Source organism: Guyanagaster necrorhizus (genome assembly GCF_019112545.1).
Source record: "Guyanagaster necrorhizus MCA 3950 unplaced genomic scaffold BT62scaffold_3, whole genome shotgun sequence".
NCBI classification, from domain to species: domain Eukaryota; kingdom Fungi; phylum Basidiomycota; class Agaricomycetes; order Agaricales; family Physalacriaceae; genus Guyanagaster; species Guyanagaster necrorhizus.
This window is the reverse complement of record NW_025064882.1, coordinates 1,777,046-1,799,004: the sequence shown is the minus strand read 5'-3', so window position 1 is coordinate 1,799,004 and position 21,959 is coordinate 1,777,046. Positions and strand designations below refer to the sequence as shown.

The 21,959-nt window shown below is 48.2% G+C and overlaps 10 protein-coding genes across 10 annotated transcripts; 4 read left to right on the top strand and 6 right to left on the bottom strand.

Moving 5' to 3' along the window:
* Window positions 1-1,010: 1,010 nt before the first annotated feature.
* Window positions 1,011-2,075, bottom strand: BT62DRAFT_1000715 (uncharacterized protein; the record flags this gene model as incomplete). Its single annotated transcript, XM_043176666.1, has 5 exons — window positions 1,011-1,431; window positions 1,489-1,549; window positions 1,621-1,743; window positions 1,805-1,823; window positions 1,875-2,075. The coding sequence occupies 5 exons, from the start codon at window positions 2,073-2,075 to the stop codon at window positions 1,011-1,013; spliced, it is 825 nt and encodes a 274-aa protein (XP_043044964.1).
* BT62DRAFT_927166 (uncharacterized protein) lies at window positions 1,730-3,877 on the top strand. The gene is made up of 8 exons (XM_043185190.1): window positions 1,730-1,767; window positions 1,840-2,239; window positions 2,302-2,482; window positions 2,540-2,583; window positions 2,642-2,709; window positions 2,762-2,862; window positions 2,921-3,521; window positions 3,571-3,877. The coding sequence occupies exons 2-8, from the start codon at window positions 2,155-2,157 to the stop codon at window positions 3,583-3,585; spliced, it is 1,095 nt and encodes a 364-aa protein (XP_043044963.1). The 5' UTR covers window positions 1,730-1,767; window positions 1,840-2,154; the 3' UTR covers window positions 3,586-3,877.
* A 149-nt stretch (window positions 3,878-4,026) lies between these two features.
* Window positions 4,027-5,460, top strand: BT62DRAFT_984572 (uncharacterized protein; the record flags this gene model as incomplete). The annotated part of the gene is made up of 3 exons (XM_043189868.1): window positions 4,027-4,243; window positions 4,301-4,767; window positions 4,792-5,460. The coding sequence occupies exons 1-3, from the start codon at window positions 4,081-4,083 to the stop codon at window positions 5,458-5,460; spliced, it is 1,299 nt and encodes a 432-aa protein (XP_043044962.1). The 5' UTR covers window positions 4,027-4,080.
* A 2,350-nt stretch (window positions 5,461-7,810) lies between these two features.
* On the bottom strand, window positions 7,811-8,737 carry BT62DRAFT_1072023 (uncharacterized protein; the record flags this gene model as incomplete). The annotated part of the gene is made up of 2 exons (XM_043178824.1): window positions 7,947-8,737; window positions 7,811-7,895 (listed from the first exon to the last, which is right to left on the bottom strand). The coding sequence occupies exons 1-2, from the start codon at window positions 8,327-8,329 to the stop codon at window positions 7,811-7,813; spliced, it is 468 nt and encodes a 155-aa protein (XP_043044961.1). The 5' UTR covers window positions 8,330-8,737.
* A 443-nt stretch (window positions 8,738-9,180) lies between these two features.
* Window positions 9,181-10,312, top strand: BT62DRAFT_961334 (glutathione S-transferase). The gene is made up of 5 exons (XM_043188591.1): window positions 9,181-9,475; window positions 9,528-9,724; window positions 9,778-9,892; window positions 9,949-10,043; window positions 10,101-10,312. Exons 1-5 carry the CDS (start codon window positions 9,305-9,307, stop codon window positions 10,174-10,176), a joined length of 654 nt encoding a protein of 217 aa, XP_043044960.1. The 5' UTR covers window positions 9,181-9,304; the 3' UTR covers window positions 10,177-10,312.
* An 84-nt stretch (window positions 10,313-10,396) lies between these two features.
* Window positions 10,397-14,314, bottom strand: BT62DRAFT_927160 (ATP-dependent protease La). The gene is made up of 9 exons (XM_043185189.1): window positions 13,295-14,314; window positions 12,606-13,243; window positions 12,254-12,552; window positions 12,033-12,200; window positions 11,936-11,982; window positions 11,644-11,882; window positions 11,207-11,587; window positions 10,890-11,157; window positions 10,397-10,831 (listed from the first exon to the last, which is right to left on the bottom strand). The coding sequence occupies exons 1-9, from the start codon at window positions 14,190-14,192 to the stop codon at window positions 10,572-10,574; spliced, it is 3,198 nt and encodes a 1,065-aa protein (XP_043044959.1). The 5' UTR covers window positions 14,193-14,314; the 3' UTR covers window positions 10,397-10,571.
* Window positions 14,315-15,066: 752 nt separating this feature from the next.
* Window positions 15,067-16,223, bottom strand: BT62DRAFT_883628 (zf-DHHC-domain-containing protein; the record flags this gene model as incomplete). Its single annotated transcript, XM_043182760.1, has 4 exons — window positions 15,067-15,244; window positions 15,293-15,638; window positions 15,739-16,044; window positions 16,091-16,223. 4 exons carry the CDS (start codon window positions 16,221-16,223, stop codon window positions 15,067-15,069), a joined length of 963 nt encoding a protein of 320 aa, XP_043044958.1.
* Window positions 16,224-16,278: 55 nt separating this feature from the next.
* BT62DRAFT_927158 (uncharacterized protein) lies at window positions 16,279-18,142 on the bottom strand. Its single transcript, XM_043185188.1, has 4 exons — window positions 17,989-18,142; window positions 17,916-17,931; window positions 16,952-17,864; window positions 16,279-16,894 (listed from the first exon to the last, which is right to left on the bottom strand). The coding sequence occupies exons 1-4, from the start codon at window positions 18,070-18,072 to the stop codon at window positions 16,345-16,347; spliced, it is 1,563 nt and encodes a 520-aa protein (XP_043044957.1). The 5' UTR covers window positions 18,073-18,142; the 3' UTR covers window positions 16,279-16,344.
* A 162-nt stretch (window positions 18,143-18,304) lies between these two features.
* Window positions 18,305-19,477, bottom strand: BT62DRAFT_942399 (uncharacterized protein). The gene is made up of 3 exons (XM_043187829.1): window positions 18,976-19,477; window positions 18,709-18,918; window positions 18,305-18,655 (listed from the first exon to the last, which is right to left on the bottom strand). Exons 1-3 carry the CDS (start codon window positions 19,354-19,356, stop codon window positions 18,365-18,367), a joined length of 882 nt encoding a protein of 293 aa, XP_043044956.1. The 5' UTR covers window positions 19,357-19,477; the 3' UTR covers window positions 18,305-18,364.
* A 239-nt stretch (window positions 19,478-19,716) lies between these two features.
* Window positions 19,717-21,357, top strand: BT62DRAFT_1000704 (S-adenosyl-L-methionine-dependent methyltransferase; the record flags this gene model as incomplete). The annotated part of the gene is made up of 7 exons (XM_043176665.1): window positions 19,717-19,947; window positions 19,995-20,006; window positions 20,060-20,231; window positions 20,287-20,486; window positions 20,539-20,877; window positions 20,937-21,033; window positions 21,086-21,357. The coding sequence occupies 7 exons, from the start codon at window positions 19,717-19,719 to the stop codon at window positions 21,355-21,357; spliced, it is 1,323 nt and encodes a 440-aa protein (XP_043044955.1).
* Between the last annotated feature and the right edge of the window lie 602 nt (window positions 21,358-21,959).

Sequence of the window (21,959 nt, the reverse complement as noted above, 5' to 3'; positions counted from 1 at the left end):
TATCGATGACCTCTGTCTTGCCGATGCGCTGCAGGGTCAAGTGCTCAGGACATACTTAGCTCAGTGGTTCTTTCTGCGGGATGGCTGAAATATATACAGAAATGGGGAGCGGACAATTGCGAAACTGTTGTTGAGCTTAAGCGAGAATCGGCATGTGATAGGTGCGCCGTCAAATCTTTGGGGACAGCTGTAAAGCTCCAGCTTCATGCTCATGGGCAGGCCGCGACTTGATGGTTCTACTTGCACCGCGATGGGCGACTAGCTGGCTGGCACCATGTTTGCCAATATTTGATTCGGAGCCTGACGCCATGGACTCCCTCCGAGGTCTTATCTACGTGGATATGATCAACATTTTTATCCTGATCACATCGGGAAAGCAAAGGCTCGTCAATTTTGGATCTCCCCGAGGAGATCTGTGATGTATGTCTTTTGCATATAAATTTCATTTCCATTGTTAAGCACGCATGGCTAACCGACGGCTCCTTCCATTTCGTTGAATATATGGTCCGCAACCCATTCTGCGTCTTTCTGAAACGACGAATCCTTATCAAACACGCGTTTCCTTTTCAGCGACGTTAATGGTTGAATTTCATGTCAACTTTGCAACCTACAAGGAGTATAAGTATCCAAGTACAGGCAGGTATCATGCGCTGTCATGAGGTATCTGTCATATCTTCGGCTTTTCTAGCGTTCATCCTATCCAAAATACTAGAGTACTAGTTCCGGTTGTTTCTGGGGGGAAAGAAGAATCAGGCATGGCAGACTGATCCTGCATGTTCTCATGCCTTGAATCCCGGAACACAACCTGAAATAAACAAGTAACCGAAATGGCGGTGAGCCTTGTCATATCCGATGCTCCGACCATCCGCCGCTGGCTTACTCGATCGACCTACATGTCAACGCTTTGATCTCCACGGAAGGCATTCGAAACAGTCAACCTCCTTATACCACCCTTGAGTACCATTCTGAATTTCCTAGCCCATCGGTTGCGCATTCTTGATAATTGACTATTAACTATTGCATTTCAGGGCTGGCTTGTTGTGGGGCCATCCGAGGGCATAAAGCTCAAGGGACAACCATTTGGGGACATAGAAACTTTGGTGCTTCAAGATCAATGCGATGCCGCTTAGAGCCGTTCCGCGCTGTGTCTCGAACGCGACGAAAAAGACAAGTCCGTGAGATCGAAGAAGCGTATATACGGAGAGATCAGTCTGGAGACGACTGACCCTGCAAGCACAGATGAGAGCCAATGACGCAGACTTTCCGGAATACGCGTCAAGGCAAAGTGGTTGCAAGTTACGCCGTGGACGATGGTTCCTCAGGTACCGCCTGCCAGATGGGAATAGATGTATCTGTCGATTGGTTATCCGGCTAGCGGGTCGTTTCAACCGAGCCGAGAGCCGAAAATATCGTTTTTTGGTCACTGCGCAACTACACATCCTCTAATCACAGCGGCTGTCATGTCTTCACAAGCGAGCCTTCAAGTACCATGTACAGGCTCCATCTAGCTTGAAACAGGGTTGGAGGGCGAGGCTCCTGATGCTCGTAACTGTGATAGCAAATCTCCCCGAATTTGAGGTGTACGTTAGGGTTGAAGGCCGGAGGAGAGTGCACGCTTACGCCGAGGGAGTAGCACAGAAAAGGAAATCCAGGCGGGGACACCCGTGTGAAACATAAACATCACCTTGATCACGCCTCGGCGACATTTCCGTTCTTTCTCCTCGCTCTTAACGGTTCGGTTTTCTGTTTTGAATTGGTGTGTTACTGGTAAGTTGCATAACCTGTAATATGGTCTGACGCTCACCTACTAATTGATTATATGTCTGATTTCACGTGAAGGATTGATCAATCCCCATTTGTTGTCTCTCACGGACCAAATATTGATCATATTCGGAATCAATATTTTTTCGAACAACACGGAAATTATCTGTAAAGCCGTCCAAAAATACTTTTCTTAGCCTCTCCGTAAAGCCGGTAACAATGACAATTACGCTTCGTTTAGATCTATGTTGTACGTGGGAGTTGAAAATGCCACCACTCCTCCGACTCCCTGATTTGGCCAATTTCAGCGGCATCGAGGATTATTTAAACCATGCTGTCAATCTATCCTCCAGCGCTTGATCTGCCTCGAAACTTCTTCAGTGCAACATTACCATGGCTGCGGTCAACATGATCTCTCGTGAACGTCGATCCTGGACTGCGAAGGAAGACCAGCTCCTCCGCGAGGCCGTCCAACGAGGTCAGTTACTTTGTTCCTCCTACCCCCCATTACCGATGTTGACTCTGGGCTCTATTTTATAGAGGATCCTGGTAATCCAAATCCCTCCAAGTGGCATGCTATAGCCAAGCATGTTCCTGATCGTACCAACAAAGACTGTCGCAAGCGTTGGTTTGCCAAGATGGCTTCCGACGTGGTCAAGGGCGGCTGGGCGCCAGACGAGGATGAGAGGCTTGTAAAAGCTATTGAACGATATGGTACAAGGTATATCGCCCTCCCCATTCCTCCCCTCACTGTCTTTCCTTATCCTGAACGTTCAAGATGGTCTCTTGTCGCGTCATTAGTGCAAACGAGGAATAGTGATCGTAAGCGCTTGTTATAGCTGTTCACAACACAAGTCTCACATTCGCGCCTTGTCTGTAGAATGTGCCAAACGCTGGACTGATACTTTGAACCCCTCAATCGACAGGACTACCTGGACGCCGGAGGGGGTAAGTTGCCGCTTTCTACCAAAGGAGCTCATTCACCCATGCCTTTCTGCAGGACGCATTGTTGATTAGTGCTGTTAACGAGCACGGAAAGCTGTGGACCAAAATCGTCAAAACATACTTCCCTGGGCGAACCGGCCTTTCCGCTAAGAATAGGTATGAGGTTGCTTGTTCTCGGGGTTGTATTTCTCCTAACGAAGACCGCCGATGCCAGGTACAATAGTATCACTCGCTTTAATTCTGACCGTGGTGGTCGCAAGTCATCCGTCAGTTCTTATACAACACACCGTAGTTCTCATTCCGAGAGTGCGTCCTCATCGGCCAGTGTTTCTCCCATCACACCTTCGATTCCCATTCCCGATGTCCCGAGCTCGCTGTTTTCCAAATCCCCAACGGATTCACCTGTCCCCTTCTCACTAGACCAGTCTAGCTGGGAAGAGCCATCGTTCGGAACTCTTTCTAGTTACGGATCGTCTCGGTCGCAGTCGGGATCCCGTGTGGCAGGGTCAGGCTTCAACTCGTTCGAGAATTCCGTAAATCAGAACGTGCCTCCATTCCACGAGGACTCTCTACTAGCATTCCAACCTACGACTTACGATCCCTCATTTGCCTCGCAACTTCCAGATGGACAAATAAGCACCTATGATTTTGCTTCGTCCGAGTCCCTTCGTGCTGGCCCTACTCTGCCTCACTTTGGTGCCATCTCAGCATCATTTGACACTGTGATTGGGGAACACTGGGCAAGTACTACTCAAGTTTACGATCCCAACCACTGGGAACGATACCGAGTCCCTCCCGCAGGCGGTGCTTCATCGGTAAGTACAATCCTGTTCATGATGATTCTCCAGCTCATTAGTTCCGCAGCCCTACTTGTATTAAATCATCTTCGATGCCTATGACCGAATTCCTTTCCTCCTTTCCTCATCGTTGTCATAAGTAACTGTATACTAAGTACTGTACATCATTCTTGCATTCACTACTTATTCTAGATCACTGGCATTGTTTCAATCATTCCTCCTCCCCACAGTTTCGGGATGTAGAACCACCGATAAGTATTTCTATAACTATAGAACCGCGATGGTCATAAGCCACACCTTTTTGGCCCTGTATTGTAATAGGCAAAAAAAAGTATACAAGTTTTAAAACGAGTTAGAGCTAGGGCGGAGATGTATTTTTGAGTTTGTAAATCTTGATGATATCTCCTCCGATGGAACGCGGAATGATAATGGTTCCTTCCGATGTCGTGAGGGCGATGTGTCAGCTTCTTTGCTACGTCAACTCCATGACTCACGGAAGGGCTGTACTATGACGTCAGCCTTTCACAGCTACAACCTGCGGTTGTGGTAAATCCTCTCTCCACTATTTACGAACAACATGTCAGAAGAATCGTCCTCGCAAAGGAGAGCATTACTTTCTGAGCAGCAAATTCAAGATGCCTTCCACAGCTACCTCAGATCGTCTCTTACACAAGCCAAAGTTGAACGACTCCTGGATGAAAATATTTTAAGTAGCGCCGAAGGCGATCTAATGATCACTGGTGTGTCGCTTTTTTAATGTGACGCACTGGAACTAGTTCTGATTCCTCATGTTGTAGGCCCTGCCTTGTGCCTTTATTTCGCTGCTCTTCGATGTACTACAAACCCCCCTTCTGTACCCCTTCCCCGACGGAGTAAATCGCCAGAACCAACGGAGCTTTCTGCAGAAAACTGTCCACCGGCATTCACTTCATTTCTTTCTGTATGGGCCAAAACAGTCCCATCCATCCAGGAACTAGCACCACAGTATCAACATGATCTAGCACGTATCATTTGTGGACTCGAACCGTTATCTGCCCCCCCATTACCTTCATTGCAAGGTATTGCAGCAGACTTGCGTGCTGTAGCTATTGAAATTAGTCAGAGGCGGTCTTTTCAGGATCAGTACGCCTCTGATCTACAGGCGGCTTTGGATTCAGGGAGACCTCTCAGCAGTCCCAGATCAGTAAAGGCTTCGTTTGTCCCCCCACCTTCCTACGACGCGCCCCCACCCTCTCACCAAACATCTCCTCGACCTTCTATTGACGTGCGACCTCCAGCATTGCCCCAGCGTGCAAGTCACGAACTACCCGCACAGACTCCGGCACATCTCTCACCACATGTTGCAAATAGCTCAAGCGGATGGCCTTCACGAAGCGCCTCTCCCACCATCTTAGCGCCCAATTCACCTGCAATTGAGTTCATCCGTGAGACATTGTACGCATCTTTAGCCGATGCCCTTGATCGACAGCCTACCCTTCGCGCGCTACTGAAACGCGACCCTCCCCGTGCATACTTTGCATCCGTGGCGTTCGCGATCCTTGATGTTGCGACTACGTCAATGACACCAGAAGGAGGGGTGGTTGGTGTTCTTGGACAACCCTTGATGCTTTCAGATTGTCCAATCCAGCTTCAGCCGTTCATGGTGGAACTTGCGGCGATTGGGAGGGATTCGAAGGAGCTCGAAGCGGAAGACGATAGAACTGCGATGCAATATGCGCAGCAGGGAAGGGACATACCAGCGCCAAGGATGGAGAGAGTTCGGAAAATCTTAGAAGAAGGTGTTGGATACAGTGATCGCCACCGGGATGAGGACAACGGCAGGCGAAGTGTTGAGGGAAAAGCCGTTGCTTTCGCGAACCGCATCAATGCTCTTAGTCTAGGTATGACCAGGCTGAAGGCCTTTAGAGAACGACAGGAATATGTCTTCACAGTCCTGGCAAGCATAGGTTCAACCTGAATTCGTCGTTTCTTGTACCTCCTATTACCCGCTTTACAGCTAATTTTCATACTAGCCTGCATGTATCGATATGTCTGTTTGTTTGTAGCGTGTAACTCTATGGCGTTTATCGCCTTCGGATATATATAAAGTCAGATGGGAACCTTGTGGCCAAGTGGGCCTGAGCATCAAGGGGAGGCTGAAGTTGAAACCGTGCCCAAGAAATAGAAATGTGGTTGACCCACACGCCGGGAGCATTATGTTCGCCAAGAGGTTCATGCGGTACCGACATCCGAGATGGCCGGCCCGGGCTCTGAAGGAGCGGTAGCGAATTAGATGCGTTTCTGATAATTTGTCTTCAGCTTCCAGTCGTGCCTAATTGCAAACACCTCCCAAACATCCGCCACTCATTTGACGGTTCATGGGCATTATTTCCAATATCCTTCAGCCAACCAGCGCTACTGCAGCGCTTGAAATCTTATTGGTACGAAACTTGCCGTAGTTCACCGACGAGGACGCGGACCAGATCACTTCATTATCCGTGACATGGTCGGTACCGGTCCCGAGCAAGTTTGGCGTCTGGGTAAAGTCAACGCTTGACGGGACGATCTCATGACGATCCAACACTTTCCCTGGACTCGTAGTCACAGTGAAGTGCGTTTCCGTGTTAGCAATTGGCATCAGATTCTTACATTTCGACATGTCGTCGAGGTGGTTTGGCCCCTCTTTTGCCAATGTTCGTCGTCAAGTTCGTACATTGTTCCTATGGCATCAATTAAAGAATTTCGTCCCGATAAAAGGAACGGTTGGATGTCGATGCAATCATTAATGTCATTCTCTAAATGAATGAATTGTCCGATCAAGGAACGAACCTCGGTGCTCACTGCAGCTGTTCGACCGAGTGTGTTGCCAATGGACAGCTTGGGTATGAGGTCGTCAAGATGATGTCCCTAATGCAGGACTTGCCGTTTTCTCTACCCCTCGAATTCTGGGCACACCAACTCTTGACATGACTTGGACATGACGGTATGTGTTTTGATGCTTTTGGTGCCTTTATTATGATATCCCATGCAGTCTCCTTACAAAAGCTGCGGTATGCCTGCGTCTCCTAAGCTGTTCATTGAGGCTTGAGGAATTTTCACCGACAGGAAGTCATATTCAAGCATATGAACGAGGTCGTTTGTAACTTGCACAATAGCATACTTGGAAGATAGTATGTGTGGAAAGAATTGCAGCATAGAATAGAAGAGTGAGGTACGTAAACATGGCGGATAATAAAAAGGCCTTGAGAAATCTTGCGCGCGCATTAAGGCTCTGTTTTATATGTATATACAATGGAGTGATACACTTGGAAAGTATAGTATGGGAAGCGTGAGAAGGTTGTAACATTTCGGACAGAAGTCATCTATCGCGGTTCTGCAGCCTTGCTTTAGGCCACCTCCTGTTTAATTGCAGAGTAGCAGAATGAAGATCATCCTATGCTGATGATGTCCTTTGTCTTATATTTTACAGCTCGAGATTTGAATCGTCTATGGCGCGCCTTACTCACAAATTGAATGTTGGAGAGTTGGAAGAGTCAAAAAAGGTTAACCCTGCAGCGTTTGGCAACATAGTACCTGATGTTCCTGTGGCGCCTTTGGAGCCAAGTGTGACCCATGTACAGACAGGGGGTGCGCCTCCTGGCAAATTTGCTTCCGTATGGGCGACCGCTTATTGCTGCGGGGGGGCCAAATCTTATTTCAGAGCTGTGTTCCTGACCACCGATAATAGAATCTCGTGTTCATACCGTCAAGCTTTGTCATTCACTGTCTCGAGGACTGGTCGGGCATCGGTCGACATGCTCAAGATGGCGTAGTTAATTGAAACATAATGCTGAAATCAGGATGACCTTGGGTTGCCGGGTTCTTTTCGTCCATTGTTAATCCAAATTATAATTTTGTAATGGTATCCAGTGTTTTAACAGATACCCCGCCGGACTCGGAGAACTCCCTAGGCGTTAGGCGGTAATCAATCAGACACAGCAGGACTTTAAATTCCCGGAAGAGAAATTCCTTTCACTGCTGATTGAGGCACGACCGCCTTCAGTGCTGTAGGATCATCAGACGATGGTAACGGCGAATGGAGGCGCCACCACGACATGTGGTACGTTGCACACATACGGTCGAGATGTTTTCAGGGCTATTTGAACTCGCACATAGCGGGCCACAGAAACACCTCGACCGAGTTTCGATCGTAACCAAAAAAAGAGCAAAATGTCACTCAACGACAATGTCCAGCCGAAGGGTCATTTTCTACCGCTGCTAACTTGATTGCACGTGTTATTGCATAATAGAGAGAACGTACAGAGATCTCGACTAAAATAAATACGGATTTAAGTTTTGATGAGAACCGCAAAGCGATGCAGTAACACGATCGGTGAAGGTGAGAACCTAAAAAGAGACGAGAGACGTGGCAATCTGGAAGCACGGATCAGCATCCAAAAAAGTTGGACGATTGTGTGGGCGTACCCCGAGCGAAAAAAAAAAAAAACTTGATTGGCGAACAAGAAGAATGTTGAGAAAAGCCGCGGACGTGTGTCGGAGGGGGGACTAGCCCGTCGTGCACGTTTCGGTATGGCCTCTCGAACCTCACGGTTTCTATATCTTCTGACTGACCGTATTTCCCATTCTTCACGGAATAGGGCTCTCTCTCCACCAAACTTGTACCAACTCCGCGGAGATGACTCGGCAACATAGCACAAGCGAACTTTTTTTTTTTTTAACGGCCGCTGTTGAGAACCGTTGCCAATAAGACTGATAGCCCTCTCGAAGGAAGCGAGTCGTACTTGAATTAATAAAATGCCGCTTAGCGGTAGTGTCAGGGAGACGAGTATGGCATTTGAGAAATCCATTTTTGGTGTAATCTTGCCGTACAAACACCAGCGGTGTTTTTAATATAGGACCTCACTCTATGAAGGGAACAATGGAATCCAAGTGTTTGTCCAGGTCGGCAAGCTATCGTCATCGTCTTTTCCCTCACCATCATCGACGTATTGTAAACCACGGCATCTACTGCGCGAGTCGAATGTTTGTCTTCTTCCTGAGATATCCTGAGATATGAGCTCCATTATTTCAAAGCCGTGCCATTCTGGATGCAGTGAACGGTTGGCAAGGGTCTCCTGCAACACGCATCCAAGTGCTACGACTTCTCTGCCAGAACATAGAGCTGTCCGTCAAGCGTCTAGTCCGAGTCTAGAGTCCTATATCCAACAATCAACGACCTCATGCCCTGCTCAAAGTGACAAGGCGATAGTCGGAGAGACCTAGACAGAGGTATGATAGATAGTAAGGATGTTTTGGCAGCTTGTTCTCTGATGCACATTTTAGCGGCCAGCGTAATAACCAACACGTAGAGCCCAAGTCATCATGTTTGATAAACGAATCAGAGTCATCAGACCGCCAACAAAGTCAGCATTTGAGTCAGCATCGAGTCAGCATGGACGATAAATTTGGTTGCAGCCTGATGCCATCAAGCTCACCTTAGTCAGAGAAGTTTAGTAAGTGGACCTTTCAGAGCGAAAAACTACTACTTCAGATTTCAAGATGAGCGTACTGGTCACCTTGGTTGGGCACCGAAAGCAAAGATTGACAACCGTGTATAGGTCGGGATTCGAACCGAAACGGGGTCAGGTGATTGGGGGATTTTCTACACTCATGTGTCAGTCAGTCTGTTCGCGTTTCCCGCGCCGCAATCCGAATCCATGAATTGCAGAAGAGAATGGAGCAACGCGGAAACTTCCAGAAACCACCGTCATTTCGGATAAATTGAACGGTCAGTACCTAATAGTCTTCCCTCCAATTACCGCAGTCAAAGCTAAAGGACGACCATGGTCTTCAAACTATATGGATCAGCTTTTTCCACTTGCACTAAACGAGTTGCGATCGTTCTCCACGAGAAAAGGGTTCCCTTCGAATTTTTCCCTATTAATCTCGCTACCAGGGAACAAAAGACTCCTTCCTTCTTGGAAAAGCAGCCCTTTGGTGTCGTCCCATATATCGTAAGGTTTCTATTACTCTTGCTCTGTAGTGTCTGTGCTGACCGGATTCTAGGATGACGATGGGTTCATTCTCTACGAGAGCCGGGCGATAAGCCGATACATCGCACTCAAATATGAATCCCAAGGCACGAAGCTCATCCCTACCCATGACTTGAAGAAGATCGCGCTTTTTGAACAAGCAGTCTGTATCGAGCAGAGTTCATTCGATCCTTATGTTACTGCCGTCGGGATGGAAAAGATCATCAACCCGTAAGTGTTATTAAATTATTGTACATGGGAGACCATATCCATCATATCAAAAGGCGAAAAGGAATCCAAACTAACGAGGCAACCGTCGAAGCTGCCCTCGCCTCTCTGTCTGCCAAATTAGACGTTTACGACGTTATCCTCGCCAAGCAGAAATACCTCGCCGGGGATGTGAGTCTGTTTATCCGGGACCGTGTGAGCGCACAGAGTTGACGTGTTTTCAACAGGACGTTACTCTTGCCGATTTTTTCCACATCCCTTGGGGTGTTCTTCTCGTCGTTGCAGGGAGCGATATTATGGAGAGCAAGCCCAATGTAGCCAGGTTCACACCGCGTCTCCCACACGCTGTATTCGTTGCTCACTGACTTTCTCCTGATAGATGGTGGAAAGATATCACCTCCAGGCCATCTTGGGCCGCCGTGAAGGATGGTGTAAACAGTGTGGCATCTTTCTAGGATAAGATGAACGTGCTGTCTGCTGACTCTCCATGCACATGTAAGAGGACTAAGAGATGAGCCCCAAGTTATGTAACATTGCAGCTATCAGTAGGACAACAATAGGATGTGATGATTATTAGCTCGTCATGACTGGTCTACTCTGTGCAAAGCCCAACCGGCGATCAGTAAAGGGGAGACATACATTCTACAATCGGCCTCAAAAAAATTCATTAACACCCCCAAGTACGGACAGGCATGCGACATTGAGAAGGGAGCTGTTAACTTTTTTATGAACAGGATAGTAAAATACAGTTTCTGCTATGCGTGTACAAAACAAAGCTGAAGCCAAAAACATACCAGTCTCTAACTATGTAAGCAGTGATTATATTAAATGCGCAGGTAGAATGGTGGGGTTATATTGCCAATGTTTCCTTCCACCGTTCTGCAATCTCTTCTCCCCCGAACACCTCTTGCAGAACTTCTCTCACGTCCTCGACATATACAAACTTGATGCCAGTCTTGACACTCTCAGGGACGTTTGCCTCGATATCTGCTCTATTGGCAGCGGGAGCGATGATAGTCTTGATACCAGCTCGGTGCGCGGCTAATATCTTCTCCTTGAGGCCTCCGACAGGGAGGACCTGCCCGACGAGGGATATCTCCCCTGTCATTGCTATAAACATACATTCCATATCAGCTCCGCCAGGATGAAAGTAACAAACGAAGCCTGCCGATATCCGGGTTTATTTTTGTTTTGGTAAACAGCGATACGAGTGCCGACAGAATTGCAGTCCCTGCACTAGGCCCTTCCTTCCCAATGCTGCCCTCAGGCATGTGGACGTGGATATCCCGATCGGTCAGGAACTGTGTCTCCGCGTCTGGCGTTATCCCGAGCTCGAATGCATGACCTTTGACCCAGCTGAGACCAATCTGTGCGCTCTCCCGGATAACCTCACCAAGTTTTCCGGTGAGCTGAAGATTTCCTTTGCCAGGCATACTCTGTGCTCAAATTAGATGTCGTTTGTCAGACACATGTAAGTTAACTAACCATAGCTTCAATAGGCATTACTGCGCCAGATCCATTACCGAGGTACCCAAGACCGGTACTCACACCAGGCGGAGGGGGGTGCACGTACATTCTATCCTTCTGATATATCGGCGGACCAACGTAGTCTTTGAGGGTTTCGGGGGTTATCCTGACATGTACTGTATCAGGTATGGACATAGGCTTGCGTTGCTGGGTCGTGACTGTCATCCTTTCACCTGAGGGATCACGACCAATTAATGGCTCGTTGCTAGGAGGTTCTTGAGACTCAACGGTTGTAGTAGACTCTGCGACCGATGAAGACGTTGGAACGACCAAGGGAGGCTCAGGAAGGGCCTCTTCTCCAAGATCCTGAACAAGCGTCAAAGCAGCTTTCCGATATATCTAAGGCCCAGCATGAGATAGTGGAAATCGAGTAGAGACTCAGACATATAACTGACCTTCTCAATGTGCTTCTTCAAATTTCGAACACCGCTCTCACGGCAGTAGTACTTTATAAGTACGTCAATAGCAGAAGGGTCTAGGAGAACGTCTGCGTTCTTGAGACCCGAGGCCTCTCTGGCTTGAGGACCAAGATATTTGTCCGCGATAACTGCTTTTTCCTCCGAAACATAACCGCTAACTTCAAGGACCTCCATACGGTCAAGAAGAGGTGCCGGAATAGTATCAAGGTTATTGGCTAACGAATAAATTATGAGTGATGACAAGTTAAAAAGACAGTGACTCTCCTACCTGTGCATACAAAAAGGACGCGCGACAGGTCAACAGGGACATCCATACTTCGCGAAGTAAGTAGAAAAACAAAAAGAACAAGAGGAAAATCACGTACTAATGGTCTAAGAAGCTATTGTTTTGCTCAGGATCCAACATCTCCAGAAGTGCACTAGCAGGATCACCGTTGATACCCCGGCCAATTTTATCAACTTCGTCAATCAGAACAAGAGGATTCTCTGTTCCAACACGTTTGAGCGCCTGGATGATTTTTCCCGGTAGTGCCCTTAAATGTACCCAACGATCAGAATAGTGAATGGTAAAAGCGCACAAACATACCCAACGTATGTTCGACGATGACCTTTGATCTCGGCAACGTCGGTTAAGCCACCAACTGAGAAACGAAAGAACTGCCTGTTGAGCGCGCGCGATATCGATTTGCCAATGGATGTTTTTCCTACACCAGGAGGTCCTACGAGACAAATGATCTTTCCCTCAACTGTGCCACGTAACTTTCCAACGGCAAGGAATTCCAGAATTCGATCTTTAACGTCCTTCAGGCCATAGTGATCTTCATCTAGGACGACCTGCGCGTGGGAAATGGAGTAGTTCTCTGGCGAGTGCTGACCCCACGGAATCTATAGGAATGACTCAGAACGATAATACAGAACAAAGGGCGGAAACTGCGCACTTGAGTTAGCCACTCCAAGTAGTTCCTGGTCACATTTGCCTCAGACGCAGCAGGTTCCAAGCCGGCAAGCTTGTTGATCTCCTCGTCAAAGACTTTTCTAACAGTCTCCGGCATTTTCAATGACGCTGCTCGTTCTTTGAACTTCTCAATAAGTTTGTCCTTTCCGTCTGACTCCATACCCAGCTCCTTCTTGATACCCTTAAGCTGTTCCATCAGGTAGTACTCTCGTTGACGCTTAGCAATTTTGCTGTCAACATCCCGAGAGAGCTTGCTCTGAAGCTGGGCATTGATAAGTTCCTTTTTCAGCACCAGCAGAGCTTTTCGTAAGCGATCCTCGACGACCAAGCTCTCCAGAACATCTTGTAATTCACCGACTTCCCCCGTTGACACTGCAGCAGCAAAATCTGCCAGCTTGTCGGGTTCATCGAAAACATTCGACGCGATTTGGTTAATCGAAAAGTTGGTAATCTGGTCACGGAAGAGGGGGTTCAACTGAGCGATGTCCTTGAAGACTGAAACGATCTCAGACATGAAAGCACGTATGTACTGATTGTCCTTGTTGTACGGTTGAGTAACAAGATTGTCAACCTCGACGATGGATATAGCGTGGTTGTGCAAGAAAGAGGTTTGCACCGGTCCTGTCATACCATGAGATCAGAACTAGCGGACAAAAAGGAGCTCAAACTCACCATGAAGGGTCTGAGGAGCTTGTTCCGACGTTGGAGTAGCAGGAGGAGTCACAGTTTGAACTTCCTCCTCTCCAACTGATTCTACGGTCGCAACACCACCAGCCTTAACCAACGAGGTGATCTTGATCCTCCGATGAGGATAAAGGACGGCCGTCAGGCCTTCTTCCTTATCATCTTGGCTTCCAGCACTGAACACACTGGTTATCTGAGCGAACACACCGACAGGATGCACGGTATTGATATCCGTAATAACGTCACTGTCGATGTTTTCGTCCTTCAGGAGAAATGCGCCAAGATACGGTTGACCACGCTTCATCATCTCCTTGATAGCTGCAACTACTTCAGGATTACGGACGACAACAGCCTTGTAGAATCCAGGGAAAAGTGGACGACGAACGATGGGGAGAGCCAAGACCTGGGGATAGATTTCGGGAACGGATTGTTTCGCGATTGCAGCTGGCGACGAAGGACGTGACGAAGAAGGAGGCTGACTTGAATCTCCAGAGTCATGACCATCTGAAGACGAAGAAGCGGGTGGTGAGGACTCTGAAGACGATGACCCTTCGGAAGGATTCTCGTCATCCTCAGAACGCAGCCGCACCTGGTCATCCCACAGTTCCTCTGCATCATCTATCGCCTTCTCATCTGCTTTGGACGGAATATCCGTTGGGTTGTGTTTGGAATTAATCCAGCGAGGGTTGTTGAGGGATGGCGTCCGATGAATGAACGGCGGAACAGAGGAGGAGAAGAATCGGTGGTCTAGTCGCTCCAGTATGCGGTCACGGACCGGTGACGATGGCCTGTACACGACATTGAAGTACGATAAAGCGCGTCGAGGACATTGACGTCGGAAAGACAAGGGCGCACCCGGCCGAATGCCTTTTCCAATCCAGCTCATGGACACCCACAATCGTTGGCTTCTCCCTCAGCTGGGCTGTGAAAGCTGGAAAGTGTCGTAAGCCCTAGAGATGGATAAATCTGAGAGACAAAAAAAGAGAGAAGAAGGGAAGATTACGACTGACGCAAGCCGATTCTAGTGTCTGACAAAGCGGCACAATCTCCAAAATAAGGTTGAAGATTAGATCATCAGAAGACCAGATAAGCCAGACCAACTTGTGCTATTTGTTGGCTACAGAAAGCTTATTTATGGAAGGAGAAAAGTTTGAAATATTCCAGATGGTGTCCTTTGAATTCAGTGTCGACATTGAACAAGGGTATACTGAGTGATAGTCTCCAATCAACGCCTTCGACGAGGAAGGAGGAAGAAAGTGTGTAATATCATCCGAGTATCCTGCGACACAAAAGTACACCGCGCACGATAGCCTGGGCATCTCACGAGCAGTAATACTGAGAGTCAAAAAGGCGTCTGACCCAACATATATATATTGGGTTTCCCATCCAAAGAGGCCAACGAGAAGATGCACTCAGGCAAACGGCTGGTTTGAGTAAGTATATTGATTGTGCTCTCGTCCTCCTAACTCGCCATATACTGGTATCAATACCACATTGATAGAGACTCGTCATCCTTTGGCGTTAGACGCGCCCCGCCTTGTCAGCGCACGATAGGATTGATGAACACTTGTTACTTGAAGATTTACCTCGGAAGCGCCCAATTTCGAGATTCTCCATTTACAGATATATTACACAGATGCATTGTCCAAGTTCAACAAAGTATTGATAGCAATATCATGCTGGGGACTCTTCAGGACTTCCAACTTCAGTTTCAGTTCCAAGACTGTCAAGGTGGAGCGTGAAAAAGACTAACCTAACATTTACTCATCATCATCGTCCGTCAGCTCCTCACCTCTCCTGATCCCACCATGTTCTTCGTACCCATCCTTTCGTGCCCACGAACGACCGTCGGTATACGGTTGGAGCCTCAGAGGAACAACGAGCGTATACAAGGGATATTCTTCGAGATTAAAGAAGAGTTGTAGGTTTTTCTGTCGACTAACCAGCAAGTAAGAAGTGGATTGAACTGTGCATGATCAGACTCACCCTAAATCATAACTATTGACAAACTCCTCTCCCCTATCCCGTGCGACGCGTTTGTACACCCCATGATCTTGCCACTCCACAGACGTCTCGGCAGCACATATGGCGGCTAAATGCCACGCGCACATCACGCCCACAGCGAGGCAGAGGACGGCGGCGAGGATATAGATGAGGAGATACAATGTCAACGACACTCTGTATGGCCAGGAAACGCGCACGCCCATCAAACCAAGTGCAACTAGAAGCTGTGGATATCCCGACAAAACAAAAGCGAGAGTGGCAATAACAAGGTAAGCCATAAACATGACGAAATGCCGCTCGTTATGGAGGCCTACACATTGATTGATCCCTGAGCAACATCAGCACCGATGAAACGAATGTTTGAATGCAATGGACAAACACTACTGTCTTGATTAGAAGTGACATAGTCAGAGAGTATACAATTGAACGCACAGGACAATGGTGATCATATTTCAGTATGCATCTGTTACATATACGGCAATGATGGGAACGTTCTGGTCTCATCATGGAACACTTGCTGCATTTTGTCAGTGTCGCCTTTGTTGTCCTTGCGTTTACCCCTACGCGTTTCTTTTTGGCCGCCCAGAGTCCTCGTATTGGGGATACATCGCCATCGACGAAGCCAGGAGGTACCGTACATACCCACCAGTAGTGGGTCCACATGTTGATCGCCACAAGGGCACACAGAGGTATCGTGAGGAGAGGAAGAGGGAGACTAGGCGATATTACGTCGACTGCCACGGCATCAGGACGGATTGAACGAACGAGAAAACTACGCACAGAAAGCTACGGTACCAATGCTCATTAATATTATAGCCAGTACCACAAAGAAAGGACCAGCCGCGCCAGTAACACGATCTCCAAGTCGCTCCAGAGTCTTGAAGCATCGAAATACGGTACGCGAGCAGATCATGATGGTAGGGGGCAAGCCTGAGTTGTGGGCGCTTGTTTACTCATCACGACGTCACTCAAATCGATATCGAAGTATAAAATGTGAAGTATGAAAAGAAAACAATTATAACGGATTGAATAACTCATGTCCTCCCTGGTGTGCTCCCTCTCTTCGGCGTTCGCGGCGTAGGTGGTGGGACGCCGGTCAGCCTTCGCTCACTAACGCCACCGCCTCTCTCCTCAACTCTCTGCACCTCCCGAACCGCTCTTCTCGCTGCATCACCAACCATCGCAGGTGGACGCCCCCGATCTACGGCCCACAACGCTCTGAATAATTCCTGTGGGGGCAGTTCTCGTATTGGAGCACCAAAAAGACCCGCAGGATTTGAATTGGACCGTTGGGCGAGGCCGGTGGAAAGATGTGCAAAACGCTCGTCAAGTGCACGCTCAGCCACAGACGCAGTCACACGAGCGGCATTCTGATATGTATTTAACATGTCAATCTTGAACTCGACGTCTTGGAGGAGGGTCTGTATCTCCGGCCTGTTGGTACCATTGAGTATGTGTTGTGCAAGCACGAAACTAGGATGGCTAGAGCCAGACGACTCCTTCTGCTTTCCCTTGGACTTGGCACTGATGAATGCATCGTAGAAACTCCTGGCCTTCTTCCACGATTCATCCTCTTCTTGCGCCCTTCCAAAAAGACAACAATGAATACACAAAAGAGGCAGTAGAGGTTGGACGCCTTACCTTTGGATTTGCTCAGTATAGGTCACCTCAAACCTCCGGTTGCTTATGTTCTGCTCATTCTCCCGCAACGTCACTGTAGCTGCCACTGTCCCACTCTCGCTTCCTCCTGCGGTGCCAGAAGATGACGTCCTGACATCAACTTGCCGTTCCGCAAGCAGTCTAACCATCTCTTCTTTCGCCACCTTCATTACCCGTCCCGCTTCTCGACTGAGTCCTTCTTCTTTGCCTGCTGCTCTCAGGGAGCACCAAACGAGCAGCACCCTCATCCTCTCTGCGTCTGGCAAATCCACATCAATATGCTTAAAGAAGCTCCCTTCATGGACACTCGCATGTGGCTGGCTAATCCCTTTGGCCTCAAAACTTGCACTAACCCGCTTCCCTCGCCCCATGGAGCTGCGTCGATTGGGAGTCCGGCTATTGTCGTCGTCACTCCCTTGATATTGTTTGATGGCAGCCATTGCACCCTCGCGCATTGCCTTATTTCGTTCAATTATCGGGCTGTCCGTCTCCAAAGCACCTAGTGGTTCTGTCCTGTCAACGCTCTTCCCCTTCCCTTTCCTCTTGCTCTCCGTTGGCTTCGAGTTCTTACGCAGATAGGCACTCTCATTTTCCATTGCACGAACATCAGATGCCATCGTAACAGGATCCCCAGGAGATGAAAGGATGTCACGGGAACGATTGGTCGCGGGTGGTGGTGTCGCGGGACGTGTAGGAGGGTGGGGTTTCGAGCTGGACGGTTTCACAGCCTTCGATTTAGGTTTGTTAGTAGGTTGCTGAGAGTCTGCGCGTAATTTCTTTGTTGGTGGCTGGGACTGAGAAGGTGGTGGTTGCGAATTCGAGCGTTCGATTTGCGGTTGGGAAGAAGGTGCACGGACGATAATGAGACCGCCGGGCTGCTCTTCCCCATTCAATACTGGATGTTTTATAAGTCAAACAATTCGGTAACCAAAAGAAAGGGGCATACATTTCCGTTTATTCCCCTAAACACGAAATATCAGTTGTCAGCGGTACAAACTGCTGTATGGAACCCAACATACCGCATCCTTCTTCGCCTTCTTCGCAGCAAGCGGATTATCAATAAAATCGCCTTTCCGTTTAGCGTTAGTTTGCGATGATGACATTGTCTTCGTTAGAGTACTGAGCATCGCCTGCCCCCTCCGACGACGTGAGTGTTGGAACGAAAGCACGTCGAGCGGAGTTTGAAATAAAATTTCTCACGATCGCATGATCAACACAAAGAGGCAACTGTTGCTGTCACATGTGACAGGACGCGTTCTACTCATTGCAAGGTATACTCGTATTTTGCTCTGCAAGCTACATGGCTTCAACCAGCCTCGGCCTCGATATAATGTTGTTGTACTACAGTCTTCAGCTTCAGGTTTGAAGGTTAACATACAAGTTTTTACAGCAGAATTATACTCTTGCTTTAACAGGTACGAGCTCAAATGTGTCCCAAAAGTCCCTTGAATCTAATGCACGACCAAGCGTGCCAATGTCTCTCGGAAGAGCCCGGACCGATTCATTGCGCATCAGTTCACGGACCCACTGCGCCTTCTCCTCTGACCATGCTGACGCAATGTCCCACCAATCGTAGACTCTCCCGTCTGTCAGCAACCATCGCTGGCCAACTGCTTTGGAAGGGCTCAGATGCACCGCAAGTATCGCCCGCGCAACGTCTTGGCCGTGGACGAGATGGAGACCGTCCTGGAGTGGCTGCGATAATGGCGATATTCGAATGAAATAACCAACAGACGTACCTTTGCCTTTAAGGCCTCTTTCGTGGGTGCGACTCTCCCGACATAGTTCTTTGGATCCCTTATTCCACCCCACAGGCCCGAAAGACAGAGCACGCTGCTCTTTGTCTCAGGCAAAACTAGTAGTTCCTCTTCCGAAATGACACGTGGAGTCTTTGTGAACGTCGAATGGCGGTCATACCAGTTGGTCGAAGTCGGTCTGGGGTCATTTGGCTGAAAGATGTTCAGAACTAAACATGAAGAATGAATGAATGAATGAACGAAACGTACTGCGTTATCCCAAATGCTCGTAGTCCCGAGCTGCACCCACAATTCTTGCCCGCTCTTTCCATCCATCCTTGCCTTTCTATATCCCTGCACCAATCTTCCCACGGCACCCTTGGTGATTATTGGGAATGTCACCAGCACCGTCTTCGCATCCGGCAATTTCTTGCATTGCTCATCCAGTTTCTCTTCGCTTTCATCATCTTGATCAAAGTTAAATGGGATAGTCGTGTATGGGACAGTGGATCCTGAACGAGTCGTCGCAGCCCACTTGACACCGTTCTCCACGCAAAGCGGTATGAGGAACGTCGACGTCCAGCCCGCACCGAGAATAAGGATGTCGACTGGGGAAGATGACATTGATGAACAACGATGGCGTCGAAACATAAACGCCCGTTCTCAGTCTGTCTGAATTATAGTATCATATGATCGTTTCCGCATTCATGGCTGATGCCGATCTCAGATCTACAATCCGAGGGAGAGGTTCCAATTCGTACATGCAAGGTAAGTTTCCAAGGCCGACTGTTTTTATCAGTCCGGCAAGATACAATAGATTTCGGTTAAATTCTATCCGTTCTCAACCTGTCCTGCGCAACCGTTCGCATCAGTTATCAGTTGAACATATCTTCTCTAGATCATGCATCATGATCTGGTGCAGATACACCAACTGAATGGATCGTACGGCAGTCGTTACAACACTTAAAGCTGATAACTACGACCCCATTCCCTCAGAATCCCATACTGATAATGACGTCTGGAGCCACCCACCTTCTCTCTCTCACCTCTCTGATTACTGCTTCTGTCCAAGAAATCATTTCGATATATCCAAATATCCCACATCCTGATTCTACCTCCCTCGGCATATATGATCTTCCTGAAAATGTTCCCCCAGAGCTCACTAGGGCCATCCAGCGAGTTGAGGCGGCGTGTGCACAACTGAGTTGTGCCGTCGCCAGCCCTGGGCATGTCGTCTTGAATGTGCGCGTTCATTTCTCATTATGTGTTCCAGTCTAATCTTTGAGTAGAAAACGCTGCTGGTACGTTGCCGTCAAATCATAATGGATGTTCGTTCAGCGGTAAGGTTATATAGCACGCGGAACCGGCTTCTCTTCTCGTCGTTACCCAAGCCCGTATCGCAGATTATCTTCTTGGTAAACCTGATGGGCTTCATATCTCGGAGTTAGCGCGACTATCAGGACTCGATGAAGGCAAACTGGGGAGGATCCTTCGCTTATTGGTGACAAGTCATGTTTTCTGTGAAGGTCTGTTACATTTTTACAAAGTTAAAAGATCTTGCTGATGAGTGCACTGCATCAGTAAAGCCAAACGTATTTTCAAACAACCGATTGAGCATGAAGCTCCTCAAATCGGACCCGGTCTCTGATACCGTCTGCCTGTTAACAGACGAAAGCCTGATGGCATCGTCTTATCTCAACGAGAGTATGATCGCTAAGGACGGCTCGAAGACTCCATTCGAGCGGGCGACAGGACTTCCTTTCTTTGAATACCATAAGACCGTACGTCTGCCTATGTTTTCCATTGTCGTCACTATAACTTCTGGTTCCACAGCCGGAAGGAAAGGCAAAAGGTGATCGTTTTCCTCGTGCGATGGTCGGTTGGGGAAACGTTACAGGCAAGGGGTTACTAGCTATGGTCTATCCATGGGAGCAACAGCCAGTTGATACGACCATATGTGATGTCGCTGGAGGCAACGGACACGTCACGATGGCCCTGATGAAAGCGCATCCGCACCTCAAAGTCGTACTACAAGATCAGGAACAAGTTATTATAATGGGAAAACAATTTTGGAATCAAGAATACCCGGAAGCAGTAGAAAGAGAGAGGGTGCAATTCGTACCTTTCAATTTCTTCCAAGATACTGCAGCGGAGGGCTGCGATTTCTATTATGTACGTCGAGCTTTTCCTCATCGATCCCTTCTCATGTTCGATTGGGACACCCTTGATAGATCCGCTCCATTTTGCGAGACTGGCCCGATGAGCAGAGTTTTTTAATCCTCAGCAACGTGCGGAAGGCTATGAAGCCTTCAAGCAGGCTTATCATCCGTGCGTTGCCTTGTTCACGTCGAAGCCTATATTTTTCACCTGCCTTTAATAGATGACACTGTCCTCCGACAAGCTGTGCGCACAACGTCTGCCTCTCCTAGCCAAGATGCTACGTTGAAAGACGTCGCTCCAGAGCCACTCTTACCGAATTATGGAGCTGCTCGGATACGGACGTACGAGCTCGATATGATCATGATGAACCTCTTGGGGAGTGCAGCGCGGACTCTCGATGAGTTCCTAGTGCTATGTGGTAAATGTAATTTTAAGTTTGAGAAACTTTACGAGGTGGGGGAAACCGATCTGATTGAATTTAGTCCAATCTAAAAGGAATAATAGTATTTAGTAATATATGGGGCTTACCTTGCAAGAGAGTGTATAGAGGCACAATTTATGTTAAGTCCCGATGATGAACCGCTCCTTTTGAAGTCTATGAATGCGAGGCTCATCGGAATAGGCAAAGGACAAGTAAAAGAGGGTTCGAGAAAGTGTCGTCGATTGGCAGCAGATTTTTATAGAAGAAATAAAGAGTACCCTGCTGCAGCGGGATTGACGTGTTCACATAAGCTTATAGGTCCGAAAGGCAGGAATAAATACGCAAGTAAATTGCACTGGATGTAAACATTACAAAGCACAATATTCATGATACACCACGCTCGGTGAAAGAAACGCTTCATCCCCAGTCTAGGACTGAGAGTTCCAGCAAGAAGTGTTGCAGTACCTCTTGATGAACCAATTAGCAAGTGAAGCAGGTAGATGAGGAGAGCGAGTCTGTCTGGAGAAAATCTAGCATTTCTGTCACCTCTTTATACCTCAGCAAGTGTCAATTTCAGTTAGACTCAGAATAGGTGGATATAGCGTTCAGCAGAGATTTGCGGTCACGAATGCGGTGTCAGAGAAGCGCAACGTGGGAGAGGTCGCATGAAAAG